Source organism: Cololabis saira, chromosome 19, assembly GCF_033807715.1.
Source record: "Cololabis saira isolate AMF1-May2022 chromosome 19, fColSai1.1, whole genome shotgun sequence".
In the NCBI taxonomy this organism is placed as follows: Eukaryota; Metazoa; Chordata; class Actinopteri; order Beloniformes; family Belonidae; genus Cololabis; species Cololabis saira.
The window spans coordinates 24929498-24944599 of NC_084605.1; the positions used below are offsets into that span (position 1 = coordinate 24929498).

At 39.8% G+C, this 15102-nt stretch overlaps 1 protein-coding gene across 1 annotated transcript; it reads left to right on the top strand.

Annotated features, from left to right (window-relative positions):
• The first annotated feature begins 39 nt into the window (after nucleotides 1-39).
• Nucleotides 40-14456, top strand: csdc2a (cold shock domain containing C2, RNA binding a). Its single transcript, XM_061708543.1, has 4 exons — nucleotides 40-176; nucleotides 5552-5894; nucleotides 6764-6886; nucleotides 10722-14456. The coding sequence occupies exons 2-4, from the start codon at nucleotides 5707-5709 to the stop codon at nucleotides 10882-10884; spliced, it is 474 nt and encodes a 157-aa protein (XP_061564527.1). The 5' UTR covers nucleotides 40-176; nucleotides 5552-5706; the 3' UTR covers nucleotides 10885-14456.
• The last annotated feature ends 646 nt before the right edge of the window (nucleotides 14457-15102 follow it).

A 15102-nucleotide genomic window follows, 5' to 3' on the forward strand; every position in this document is an offset into this window, starting at 1 on the left:
TCTGCGTCGATTTAACGCGGAACCATAATTCAGGCTTGAGCCGCATCCTCGCCAACATCCCACTTTCATTCAGCACATGTCACCGCCGCTTTCGCCGGATCTAATTACATAATTGCCTTATATCGCATCCAAAGTCAGACTTTCTCACGTCTGGCTGACAGCTTGGCGTTTTGTAGGTAAGTAATCTTTTGATCGGTGGGGTTTTTGCAGGCTGGCTTTTACGCATCCGAGCCCTTTATTCTCCCTATAGGGGAGTTGGCGTCGGTTCACGGTGGTAATGTGACGAAATCTTTTAACTCCCTGCTCAGATTTGACATTTTGGTAATATAGTTTTACATTGTTTTTTTTTTAAACATATTTTACTCCCAGAAGGGGTTTTGTCCACATTTATTTAAGCTCTGGAGCATCATCTCGCATCTTGCAGCTCCAGTGTGAAAATGTTCTGGAAACCTCGATCCATGTCATGAATTATTTACCTTCCGCAAGCCTCACATTTATTTAATTATACCCCAAATCCCTCAGTTAAAGTTGCAGAAGGAGTTGACGTGTTTGTCATGCTGATGTAGATGTATCCGGGGTGTCCTGGTTTCTGAGGGAGGTGTTTTTGTGGCCTTTTGTCTGCTTTCTCAAAGCTCAGAGCTCTTTCTTCGTCCAGTTCAGTCACCTCCATAGAGACGCACTGTGAGACATTCACGTACCGCTCGTTTATCTCCCTTTACCGGCCCACTTATTACCCTGGTAACGGTTTAATAAAAGAGGACTTCAGTCAGTAGTTTCTTTATTCTTTTAGATTCATGTTCACCCAACATATTTGCTATAATTCATTATGAGATGGAAGCAAGTGATCATTGCTATTTCCATGTGTCTCTTTCATCAAGATTGGGCAAAAATGAATAAGGTTTAGTCATTATGAAATGTGCCGGAGAGACTGGGTTAAGAAAGAACCTGTGCAACTCTATAAAATTCTTTGCTGTTCCAAATGCCCTCAAGTTAGTTTAAATGGTTTTTAAGCTAAAATATAATCTTTCTATCATATATTATCAAAAGTGATTTGGAAAAAACTTTAATATCTAACTGTAGTTACTGCAGAGTCCTCGCCCAGTGTTCAAACAAGCATGGTCGATACTAGTATGCAAAGGTTCAAGTTCAAGTTCAAGTTCAAGTTTATTTATAAAGCACTTTAAAAACAACAACAGCTGACCAAAGTGCTGGACAAGTGAAAGAAACATAAAAACAAAACAGGACAACATAAAACATAAAACACATAAATGTCATTTTCAATTCAGATCAGTTCAATTCAATTTTCCGTTCAGTTTTATTGATATTGCAACTATTACAATACAAATGATCTCTAGGCGGTTTTCAGATACCCAGAACATGACCCTCGGGCAAATATTAAAGAAACAATTGTAAGTAAAAACCTCCTCAAGGGGGAGAAAAACCTTTAAGCCCTATTTCTTCATCCAGTTCAGTCACCTCCATATAGCAGCACTCGTGAGACATTCATGTACCGCTCGTTTATCTCCCTTTACTGGCCCAGTTATAACCCTCCCTGGTAACGGTTTAATAAAAGACGACTTCAGTCAGTAGTTTCTTCATTATTTTAGATTCATGTTCACCCATCCGTCTTGTCATCTGTGCCACCATGATGGCAGGTGTACGTGTTCAGTAGTGATGTGCGGATCAATACTGAAATATCCAAACTTCCGATACCAGATCTGTATGCTCTAAAATCCATTCTCAAATGAAAATATCGATACTTTTGATACTTCAGTCATTTGTGGTAATGTATATCATTAACAGGAATACGGTGGAAAGTAACTAAACTATTCAGATTTTGTCTAAATTACATGCTGCTGGTGGGAACTACTTTTTTTCATTTTCATTTTTATAATAGTTCTTTTTTTTGTTTATTATTCTCTTATTTATTTTAATGGTTTTATTATTTTACTCAGGATCTTTTTTTACTGATGGAAACACCTTTTTCAAGCACTGGTATATTGTGAATGAGGCCGACACCTCAGTATACTTCTTATATACTTTAAAATAAATAGCTAAATAAGTGACTCTAATCTCTTGTATCCTTAAGCTATCTAAAATACACTATTTTTTTAAGATGTACATTTGGTGTATTTGCACAACGTATTGGTATCGAATCGGCATCGCCGATACCAGCCTGAATTTTACTCAATATCGTATCGGAAAGGAAATCTGCGGTATCGGACATTACTAGTGTTCAGTATCGCAGCATCTGCACCGGTTTACAGCATACTAAGAGGATAAACTCTTCACATTCAGGTTTTCTCAAAAGATTCATGAAGTGATCAAATTGAAGTATCTGCGTGAACCCAATGTTACAAGTCATTGATGTTTTGTTATATGGAGAAAGTTTCCTTTTTGATGATAAGAAATTCACTAAGCATTTGGAAAAAAGAAATGTCCTCTCAAGGTTATAGTCAAGTGTATGAAGTTAATGAAGAACATATTAGGAATTTATATAGGCCTACCTCATGTAACAAACACGCCACAACATAATAAGTACCTATTTTATAGCCTTAATCATTTAATGTAATTAAAGCTGACTTATCACACATGCCCTATAAGTATCGGATCATATATGATATGTGAATTTCTGAGATCTTTGCACCGCCTCCATAAAAAATGTTTTATAAAGCAAAAATAATAAAGAATTAGCCAATCTATTCATAATGACATGAAACATTACCATCAAGAAACTGTTAGACAAAATTAGTTGTGTGTTTAATTTCAATATATAATAAACAGATGGATTGTCTATGTATTATTACATATGTCAAACTTTCAGGTTTGACATAAGTTTGACCACCTCCCCGCATTTAAAGGGTTTATAAAGTGAATTATTCTCACGGCTCCCAAAGGTCTGGGGCAGCTGTGGAGGTAGAGCACTCATCTTGGAAGGTGGGGGGTTTAATCCCTGGACTCTGCAGTCCAGGGATTGAAAGATCTTTGGTTGTAACATCGAACTTCATATTTCTCCCCAATGCATTCATGAATGTGTTTCTGTCTGAGTTGGTCCTGACAGCTATAAGGTGCATTTCCATTAGCAGGGCTTTCAGGTAGCTTTTCAGGGGCTGCATCATTGATGCGTGTCTCCATTACCAGGAATACTCCCATTAAAGAGCCCTTCAGGAACTTTTGTGTGGCAAAAAAAACTTTCTGAGTGTCTCTCCTTCGTTGAAGGAGAGACACTCAGCTCAGCCTACAGGAGCTACCTCTGCTGGGCGAGATTTCTAAATTATGTTTGGGCCTCTCACATGAACATTAATCACGTGAACACAACTCATTTAAACAATTCGAATCAGAAACTTTTTGTATATTTGATGAAGATCAAGATTACAAGAAAAAAAAGATAGATGGATTTACAAGGAGGTCCGGGCCTTGTTGGCATATTACGCCAATGAAGAGGTCTAGCAGCGTTTTTTCTTTGAATTTCAATCGCTACCACATCGCTGAATATGTTAAAAAAGCAAAGAAAAAACATGCAAGAAATATCTTTCTGTGTACTTTTTTCTTTCTTCTTCTTTTTCTTCTTTTTTTATGTTGTTGGTTATTTTATGACTAACTACTTCAAACGCAATAAAACTTTTTAGCTCAAGATTGAAATGAAAATTAAAAGATCAATGTGAATCTTTGGTTGGACTGCATTTCTGATGAGTGGCTTGTGGCCTATGATCCTCTGAACCAGAACCCTCCTGCCTGGACCGCGGGGTCCACTTCAGAGGTAGCCTCTGTCCTGCCACACAACACTATAATTAGATTGTCAGTAAGAGGCAGAGAGTGTGATATTGGATGAAGCCTGCGGGATTCGCTCAAACATGTTGTCATCGGCCTTTTTCAAACATCGTGCATGTAAGATTCTCTCGGAGGCAGGAGCCGATGAGCCCAATAATATGACCACCTGCAGCTACATTTTCATTACAAACCTGATTTTACTGTGGGAGCTAAACCTTTATTGAATAATCCCTTGTAGAAAATTGTGTTTATACAAATTGTCATAATGATGACCCGGCAAATGATGCACACCTCCACACTCCTTGTAATGTGATAAATAGGCTTTATGCCAAGTGGATGATGGAGCTCATTCTCGCTCTGGAGTGGCAGCAGAAAATGGTTCAGAGGGTAGATTACGGTTTGATAAATGTCACCATTGTGGAAGCTGCAGTTTTCTATTTAATCTTGTATGATGGAGCCGAGCCAGGAGCAGATTGTTACGCACATCACAGCGGGACCTTCACAAAGGGAGAGGAAACACAGTGTGGAACGCTGAGATCTAATATCATTGTTCTTTTCATTTTCTCACTGAGGCTTCCAGCTGTTACACACCTAGCTGTTTTCTACAAACAGAGGAGAGATCCACTCTAAAACACTTTGATACTGAGGGGGAACATTAAATATCTGCTTCACAATTTCAGCCACATCCTCAGACTATCAAGAAGTAAAGCATGAATCAGACACAACATTACACTCAGAAATCATTTATTTTGACTCTTGCCTTCAGTATTTGGTGTGTTTTTTATCACTGGAAAGACAAGTTGTAAAAATGCTGGCCTTGAGATGTGCCACGTGTTGGTAAGTTTACTTGTAAATGGCAGTTATTATGACTCGTGATGATGCATCTAATTTTAATTGCACAAATGTGATCTTTCAGTTTATAGCAACATATTTGCTATAATTCATTGTGAGATGGAAGCAAGTGATCATTGCTATTTCCACATGTCTCTCTCTAAATGGTCAAAAAAATATGGTTCAGATTTGAGGTTTTCCATCTTGTATCACTTGCGGAAAAAAGACATTTCTAATTCTACAGTACATGACATCTCATACTTCGCCACAAATCGCAGGTCACTTAAGGGCATTTACCAGTTGAATCGGTCCATCAACAGGCTTCAATCAGAGCCTCGCTGGCTTCACTAACATCAGAAGAGCAGATCCTTGATGAACAGAAATGGGATTCGCATAGCGACTTCCCCCGTGTGTTGCACAAATAGAACCAGCAGCCTCCCTCTCGCACTCCTGCTCGTGATTGCAAATAACTTATTTCTGAGGTTCTTCAGTTTGTTAATGACCCGAGTTTCATGTCGGTGTGTTTTTTTAGTAGCCAGTTGCAGATTACGGTTCTGTAATATACCGATTTATGGTGTCCATGGCTCTGAGGATGAGGAGCTCGTGGACAGCCTCGTCATGGAAAAACCCCACCCAAGACCACCACCCCGCATCAGTGCTGTTTTATTAGTATTGACCTGCGATTAAGTGTACTGTACCTTCATAAACAAGTTTCTTGGATGGACATCAACTTAGCTAGTAGAATGTGGGCCAAAATAACCATTAACTTATAGTTTACTTGAAAATGTAAAATACATTACTAATATTTTATGATCACATATGTTAAAATGCGAGTAAACGGGGAGTTTGTGGGTAAAGCACGGACCTCTCAGCCCTCAGTATTTGGGAATCTCTGACAAAGCCTTTCTCTCTTGCATCCCTCTCCGCATTTCTTTCTTCCTCACTGCAGGGTGCCGTTGCTTCATTGCTCCACCTAGACGAGCTCATCTCCCAACCACGGACGCCAGTGCCATGCTGGAGGTGTAATCCTCCACCCTCTTTTCTGCGCTTCACTGGTGTAATCCCAAGCCAAGCAAAGCAAATTCAAACTTGTAGCAAACCGAGATGTCAGACCCTGATTCCTCCTCGCCGGCGGACTCCTCGCTGCCTCTGACCTCCCCTCGCACCCCTCTGCAGCTCTCCTTCCCCTTCCTGAGGGAAGGCAGCCGCGTTTGGGAGAGGGAGAGGAAACCGCCTCAGCCTGGAGAGCTGCCCAGTCCACTGCCAACCAAACGCACCCGCACTTACTCAGCGTGAGTTCATCTGCACTATATTACCTTAATAATCATTTACTATATATATATTATATATATTAGGAATGGGCGATATTTTATCGTTCACGATATACTGTCAAAAAAATTCCCCACGGTAAGAATTTCTCATCTCGCGGTAAAAACGATAAATTCCTGTTGATGATGTTTTTGTGTCAAACTGATTTATGGTTCTGCGTTAAATCCACGCACAACGTACGTGAAGGAAGGAAGGAAGGAAGGAAGGAAGGAAGGAAGGAAGGAAGGAAAGAAAGAAAGAAGGAAGGGAGAAAAGAGGAAGGGAAGAAGGAAGGAGAGAGCAGGAGGAAAGAAGGAAGGAAGGGGAAAAAGGAAGGAAGGAAGGAAGGAAGGAAGGAAGGAAGGAAGGAAGGAAGGAAGGAAGGAAGGAAGGAAGGAAGGAAGGAAGGAAGGAAGGAAAGGAGGAAGGTAGGGAGAAAAGAGGAAGGGAAGAAGGAACGAGAGAGCAGGAGGAAAGAAGGAAGGAAGGAAGGAAGGAAGGAAGGAAGGAAGGAAGGAAATGAGCCTGAAAGAAAGAAAGAAAGAAAGAAAGAAAGAAAGAAAGAAAGAAAGAAAGAAAGAAAGAAAGAAAGAAAGAACGAACGAACAAACGATAAATTCCCGTTGATGACGTTTTTGTGTAACAAACATGGCGGATCTGAGAGCGAGATAGATTTATAGTTGAAAAGGTGGAGTTGAATTGGTATTTTTTTTATCGTCATTTTTATCGTTATCGGGATAAATGCCAGAAATTATCGTGATACATTTTTTAGTCCATACCGCCCATCCCTAATATATATATATATATATATGTGTGTGCCTTTGTTTTTCTCTCCGTCTCTCTTTCTCTGCAGGACAGTGCGAGCCAGATCAGGTCCTGTATTTAAAGGAGTGTGTAAAAACTTCTCCAGATCTCAGGGTCATGGATTCATACGTCCCTCTCACGGAGGAGAGGACATCTTTGTTCACATCTCTGAGTGAGTGGTCCCACTGAACAGTCCAATCGTATAAGTTTAATCTGACATGATTTACATTTTCATTAATTCGTTTTGTGAAAGTTAAGTTGTTTTGGTCTATGAATGCAGAAGCAGATGCTTCCATCTCACTGAAACAGTGTATCCAGAAATCATTTTTGGGTACCAAGGAGCAGTTTAATGAGCTGTGGTCTCAAGTAGCATCGGCTCTCGAGGTCAAGGCTGTGAGATCAATCCCGAGCCCTGTCACGTGGGTTAAGGAGTCTTTGGGCTGGACTGCCTTCACCCCGGCCTCTAGGCTCACACCACAGCCTATTTTGCACATATCAGATTTATTTTTGTAATGTTTTCGGCTCTCTGAACAGTTCAAATGGCAGGAAATCACTTTCATTTGTGGTTCTAAATCGGACATGCATAAGATGTTTTCCAATGTGACTGAACTGTCGGGTTTTTAGGATGTTTCTGGATGAAACTTGCTTAAGTGAAGCCGGTCATGTCACAGTCCCACCACTCCTGGCTCTGGTCGCTCATCCACACACATCTCTTTACACAAGCTTGAAGCCGTTGCTCCACACATGACCATCTTTAGAAAAAAAAAATTAATTTGTGTTCTTCTCATAGTAATATGTTTATTTTATTTTTTTAATTTGTCGGCTTCTACGGCACAAAAACTTTAAAAAGAAATCATACCGGGTCACTGCTGCGCCCATGTTCACTTTCGTACACCTACGTTCTACGCATGCGGGTCACTTCAAAGTAGAAGCCTGTTGATAGTGAAGTCTGCTTTAAGACACAGTTTAAGTACTAATGTATACTAATAAACAAATACTAACAAAAAAACTAATCTTGGAAAAGATTAGTCCTGCAGTGTGAACGTAGGCTCAGGGATCACAAGGCCAGAGAGAAGGTTGTGCCAGAAAGGACATCTGATGTACAATCTATGTCAAATCAACATCAATATGGTGATCTGCTGAATGGAAAATAAAAAAAAATCTGCTTTTTGAGCTGTTTGTTAAGGAAATTGTTAAAAAGATTTAACGTCTCCATGAACGTTTTATACTTTTTTAACACTTCTGACCAGGGTAACTCTTACCTTTTTTTTAAGTGGCACAGTTGTCTTTCTCCGTGTTAAAATAACAGTTTTAACTTCATCTGAAAGAATATTTCCTTACTTTTAGGAAGCATCATTCAGTTCTCACAGTCTCCCATCATCAAAAACCAGCCAAAACTGCTCTGGGTTTGTGTCTCTTGTAAAACCTACCTAGGATTTTTTTTGTGTGTAAAAGACATCAATACTGATGAAACTAGCTCCCAGAGCAACGGTGACATCATGCCTGCAGCAAATAAGAGACTGAAGAAAGTGATGCCGGAAGAGAAGTCGACAGAACAAGAGAGCAAAGAAAGAGTTTGTCAGTGTCTACAAAACCCCCTTTGATTTGCTTTTATGGCACAACACATTTTCTTTTTTCAGAAATGGTCACCAGTCAAATCAAATGAAAACATGTTGAATACAGGGACATTGGGTGAATTCAACTTAATTAATCATGTCTTTAAATGTTTTAAATTAGATTAACAGTCCAGTGAAGACAGTGTCTTTAAGCTTTTCACTCAGTGTCATATGAAACCAGTATTTTTATAAGCTATAAACATCTAGGAGCTGGTGTTCTCTGCTATTGAAGTGTGTGATGTTATCACACCAAGATCTAAAAAGCTTTGGGAGCGTAGAAATATTTCTGTGGCCAAATAGATATCTATATTGTAAAGAAAAGTCTCTAGGTTGTAGAGAGACCACTTTGTTTGAGGCTAAAAGAGATTTATAGACAACTTTAGTGGATACATTCACGAATATGACCTGAGTGGGAAGTGACAATAAAAAAAAAAAATTTAATCCAAAAGGAGCAACAACTAAAAATAAAACAAACTCCAGTGAACAGATTGGTGAACACCACATAACATAGGCTGGACTGGCCGTGGTTTGCGGTTGCTTAGCAGCCTGAGCGACTGGGCAGCTTGTGGTCATCGATTCAGCTATAAAATCTCCATCATATCCGCAAAATGCTTGAAGACGACGTAAGGCCATCTGCCAGACAGATGACACTGAAGTGAAGAGGGCCACTTAGCAGGATAATCGTGGTCAGGGTCTTCAAAGAATGGCTCTAAAAAAAGACATGGATATTATTTGATTGGCCGATTCAAAGTTTGAATTTGAACTGCTGAACATCTTCCTACATAAAAAATGTTGAATTAATGCTTTGTCAAAAAGAATGATGTATGAATGAAACTAATATAATAACAACTAATTTTAATGTTTCCAATGATTCAAAGGTAATAACATTTTAACAAATAATTGTTTTTATTTTAGCAACAAATATGTAAGGAAAAAAATAAATAGATTACTTTTTTTTTTTGTCATGACTGTACTGTGTAGAGTTTTTATTATTGGAAATAATTTGGAGATGGCATCATTGTGATGCCTGCAGGGTTATGGAGATCACTGATAGAGATCTTTATTTCTTGCTACTAATCATAACTCCTAACTCTCTTTCGCCAGTATTCATTTTCAAACACCTTTACATAGGGGTGTGTACAGTAATCCCTCGCTATAACACGGTTCACCTTTCACGGTCTCGCTGCTTCGTGGATTTTCATTGTGCATCGTGTTCTGCATTCCGATTGGTTAAACAGTCTCCCCGCTTCTTCACTTCCTGTGTCAATAACGTTGGTTGCTTAGCAACAATGCTGAGAACGGCCAATGAGCTTCAGCAGAGCAGCTCAAGAACGGGACCCTTTGATGAATCGTTCATTACAGTTCTCAGATATAACCCATGGTGGCATGTCGGTTATAAGAATCTTTTTGCCCAGAAGAAAAAAGAGCGACAACAACTTCCCATAACTATGTTCTTCTCTCGAAAAAACACACCTGCACCGCGGGCTTCAGAAGAAAAAGACACTACAGAGCGGAGTCGGAATGCAGCCGCACACTCTTCTCCCGTTCAAATCCTGCTACTTGCAATTTGATCCTTGTATAATAATTGTAAAAAAAAAAAAAGGTTTCTACTTCCCGGATTTCACCTATGACGGGTTCTTTTTGGAACGTAACCCCCGCGAAAAACGAGGGATTACTGTATTGGCAAGAACCTCATAATACAATACATATCCCAATAAATGTTTCCCAATACGATATGTGTCCCGATACACATATCACGATACAATACCTATTGTAACATTGTGACATATCAAAGTATTTTACTTGGTTAACTTAGTCAAAAACACAAGTTGCAGTACATGCACACTGGAGGATACTGTCCGAGGACAAACTGAGTCAAAATTTTGTTTCTAAAAAACTGCACCTGTTTTATTTAACTGCATCGCATAGGTGCTTTGATCAAATAAAAAAAAAAGCTTTCGCAAACATATTGCAAAAGTGCTACATGGCACTTGCTGAACACACTGAGGTGAAACATATGAAGAAAATAAAGTGCAAAATAAAAAACATAGACACTGAAATTGGTAGCCAAATGTGTCACTGAACACAGAATATATAAAATATGGTGCATTGTTAGACACACAAAATTGTGGAATACGTTTTTCCTAATAAATCGATATTAGAAAATACATGATATATCGCTGTATCGATATTTTTTAACACCCCTACCTTTGTGACTGATTGGAAATGTACTAATTTCCGTTTGCACAGATTACAGCTCCAGGATCAGTCCCATGTTGGCAAACCGTACTATACATCCAGAAAGCCATTCTCAGTAATGAATGAATGAGCAATACTTTAACTTTTTTGACTTGTTATATTTCTAAAGCTTTTTTCTGTTTCTTTGGACAGCATTGAGGGGGAGTACGTGCCTGTGGAAGGGGACGAGGTCACCTACAAAGTGTGCCCCATTCCTCCCAAGAACCAGAAGATCCAGGCTGTGGACGTGCTGATCACCCACCTGAATCCAGGCACCAAGCACGAGACCTGGTCGGGTCAGATCATCAGCTCCTAGAGAAGCACTGCAAGGTGGCTCAGCTGCAAAGGCAAAGAGGAACTCGGGTTTAATTTGAAGTTTTATGTTTTAGTGGGTATAAACTAATGGTAGCACCGGGTCTGGGGAGTGGTGGGGGGAGCGTTAGCCTGCAGTTTAGTGAAAATCGGCCTGAGGATGGTTTGATGTGGAAGGTGAGCACTTCAGTATAAAAGTTAGGTTAGGCTTGAAATTAAGCTTTGAATGTATTTGTTTGAATGTTTTCCTGTGGCAGTCATGATTTTGTCATTTGGGGTTTTAAGTTTTGATTAAAGGGGTTGGAAGTCGGGTTACAAAAAGTTGAGGTTCAAGATGAGGAGCTGAGAGTCTGCACCAGCACTGGACTAGGATCGGGGATAAAAATCAGTTGAGAACTCAGCGGTTGTTAGAGGTTAAGTCTTGGTTTAGATAAGATGTCAATTACGCACTGTACTAAAGGCTGTTATGCATTTAGAGCAAACTGGAGCCAATATTTAAGAAGTGTGGCGGTTTCAGATTCAAGGGACCAGTTTGATGAAAGAGTCTAGTTTACTCCCAGTTTCTCCACTGATGCACAATGCGTGCCACCGCTGCAAAAATCCGTCTTTAAAAAAGGAAAGCTTGAAAACGCATATTTAGCCACGTTTTATCTCTTGTCATAACGTGAGGGACAGAGGTAATTTTTTTCAAGAAAAAAAAAGAAAAAGCTCCAAGCTCTATATGTTGTTTACAGTAGTTTTGATTTAACAGCAGAGCAGCAGCTTTTCAGATAGGCTTCCCTAAAAATAAAATGTTCAAGGCTGCTTGACGTGCCAGTAAAGAAACCAAACGAGTGTACGCTTTCGCACATTCAGTTTGTTAAGGGTGTTTCTGTCTCAGGAGCTGCCACAAGCTCCTACATTTTAGGAATGATGTTCCTTTCTGATACTTTAGCACTTAGATATTTTGTCTACCTTGGAATTGTTGAAATCCAGTATTATTGTAGCCACTTCCTATGACGGTCTTAGGTTTCCGTGGTAGAGACGGTATACAGGGATGTTGCGTTGGCCTGCCGCTGGAAAAACCAGGCCAGAGGGTTTGTGTTTGGGGAGAAATGTGAGAGAGATGGGAGGAGAAACGGGGAAGGGGCAGAGGATGGAGTGATGATCTTTAGATGTACTTGAGAGCAGACACCGATAGATTTGAAATGTTTTAAGGAAGCAAGATGAAAATTGAAGTCAACAGTTGTCAGATGAAGGTGAATCTTGAAGAAATAATTTGACTTCTTTTTGAGAAATATGCATATTTGCCTCATTGTGAGGAGTTAGATGAGTCAACTCACCTCACTCAATAGCTATATATAGAAGAGATCATGTAGGTGAGCCACAACTATGTACCTTTTAATAATTTCTTTACTTTTGTTTACTTAACTAAAGGTCACACAGGGTCTCGGTCCGGTTTTTACATCGGTTTGTCTCGTCTTCAGGGCGGCTAAAGTCCCACAGGGAGCGTTTCAAAAGTAGATCGGTTCCAAGTATTCGTGAGTCACAGAGGATCACGTGGTAATGGCGCTACAGTCTGATCGTTTTATTTTACAAAAAAAAGATTGTATGGTGTCAAGGAAAATTAGCATTTCGACTTCTGAGCTCAACATCTCCACGCAGGTGGTCCAAATTTCTATAAAACCCTCTGAATTGTTTAATCACCGCCTCTACATCCTGACCTAAAGTCAGTGTAGGAGTCAGTGCCTACCTGTTGGAGCCCATGGTTCATAGTGTTTTATTTTGAAAGTCCAACAGGTTCTCAATGTCACTCTAAAGACAGACTTCTGGTCAGAGCGATCGGCTGAGTGTAAATCTTGATATTGACGCTGTTTATTGGCGGTCGAGCTTTAAGCCTAAAGTTATGCTCTTACTGATTCCTTCGCCTAAAGTTTGACGACTACGTCAAGTCAACGTGGACCGTAAAAAAAACAATGCAGGAAGCATTAGGTCACGTGACTTACTGGTTTCTGTAAAAACGACTGTTGGTCAACATTTATCAGCTCCGTTGCTATGTCTGAGCGACATGTGTGGTGAAAACAAAAAGGAAACTTATACCCCTTTTCCACCAAACCGGTTCCCGGCCTGGTTCTGGGCCAGTGCTGCTTTTGGAACCGGGCTTTCTGTTCTCACTGACAAAGAACTGGCTCCGGGCCAGAAAAAGCAGTTCCAAGGTAGCACCAACTCTTTGCTGGGCTAGAGGAAAGAACCGCTAAATAAGCGGAGGGGACAGAGTTGTTAAGACCAACGGCAGTAGCGAGACGGAGAGATTTTCAAATCAGCAACGAATTAATATGGATGCGATATGATCCACCGAGGGTGCTACGCGGATCAAGTCCGTATTCGAGTAAATACGTTGCTGTTGCTTCAATTTTCGCGCCAATGCAAATGCAGCGACGTAACTGACGTTTGGAGTGACGTAATGACGTTGCTCCCCTTAGCACCCGAGCTATGAAAAAGCAAACCGTTTCAGCTGGTTCGCAAGTTGAATGAGTTGTGAACCAGAACCAGCCCCGGAACCAGTTTGGTGGAAAAGGGGCTGCAACTTAGAAACCCTCACCTACACTACCGCCCAGCAGTTGATGGTGTAGTTACAGAGCAATGCAACAAACAACGCAGAAGTATAAACGCCAGCGACGGCGTAGGGGCTGTGGAACAAAGTACCACATTTTATACAGCCTAAAAGAAAAACCACAATAGAACTGCGAAACTATAAATTGTCTTAATATGGACTATTTTAAAATATACAACAACATCTATAAGGAAACTTGCCAGCTTTGTAAGCCATGTAAGCAAATACGCACACTTCATCAAATGTTGAAATATTTATTCAAATGATTCACGACACGGTAAAAAGGATCCTTTGCTTCCTCTGTGGTCAACAGACCCCCACCTGTGGGAACGCCAACAGTTAGGAGAGGGGCTTGGAAAGTTTCTTAAGTTACTGAAAAATATATGAGAAAAAACAAAACAAAAGCTTTCAGATGTAAGTTTGAAATGAAAGTATTTATTTATTGACTTATTTATTTTCATTTGTAACTATGACAACATCAGGTGTTTGGTAATTAAACGCTGCATTTCTAAGTATTTGTCAAATATGTAGCCTGTTTGAAGACACGGCAAAACCTCACTCTGATGATACTACCCTGTTAAAATCCCTTTGCTATGTCATGTCATAATAGACATGGAAAAAAAACTAAAATCAGAATCAAGGTTTCTAATTTCTACATAATCTTTGTCTAATTTTTAATGACTACTACATGCAGTTTTGTTGTTTTGGAAATTGGCATGTTCTGTACTGTTTGTCGTGTAGATTGTGTTTCCTCCTGCGGTAACACAAGCAGAGCCTTCAGAGAGGTCGTCGTCACTTCTCCTATGCATCTTTCAGTTCTCGTCACGCATTTGACTTGATATCATGGTAGCACACCGCATCCGTTTCATTTATTTACTGTGAGACAAATGAGTTTGAGTTCTTTGCAGGCACTTTTATTTTTGTCAGATCACTGTGATACTTGTCTTTTGTCGTTAAGAAAAAGTTTGAATAAAGCTTACAACTGTATTCACAAACCTGTGTGGAAATGGTGTTTGGATATTAAAGCACTTGTTCTGTGCTTTTTTCTTTTTTTTTCTTCCTCCAGATCATATTTGCTCTTAGGCTCAGTAAAAGTATGTAGGGCAGTTATTTTAAGGACCCCCTCTCAACTTTGGCAAAGTTTTTCTGCTCAGTTTTTCAGACAGCTGTGAGGAATGACAGGAACTCTTTATCTGCAACGTGTTTTGTGTGTAGCGAAACTATCTGTCCTTTATTTAAATAAAATACGATTTTGTAGGTTTAAAACACACGATTATGAAGGTGTTGGATAAGGACATGACTTCAAATGCCAAGTTGCAAAAGCACAGGATGTTTTACTTTCTTTCATCTCCCGAGTTGAATCAACAACATCACAAAGAGATAAAAAACTAGAGCGATTCTCAAAGTCCAGGGTGGGGTGGATCCTTCCAATTCATGTCCTTTTTTGGGCAGAGAAAGGCAGTTTACTTGCATTAAAAAACAGAAAACGGAACAATCCCAACCAGTGGAAATGTTTCTTTCATGGAAATAGCTCCATTTAATAAATGTTTGAGAGAATCCTGTATGGGAATTAAAGTGGATCCACAGAGCACACTGTGTTCACCGCAGCGGCGCAACAGACTCATTCGT

Excerpts from the sequence above, each read along its gene's own strand:
- csdc2a (XM_061708543.1), top strand. The coding sequence starts at position 5,707 with ATGTCAGACCCTGATTCCTCCTCGCCGGCGGACTCCTCGCTGCCTCTG. Across the intron at positions 5,895-6,763 it reads CGCACCCGCACTTACTCAGC|GACAGTGCGAGCCAGATCAG; the intron begins GTGAGTTCATCT and ends CTTTCTCTGCAG. Across the intron at positions 6,887-10,721 it reads ATCTTTGTTCACATCTCTGA|CATTGAGGGGGAGTACGTGC; the intron begins GTGAGTGGTCCC and ends TTCTTTGGACAG.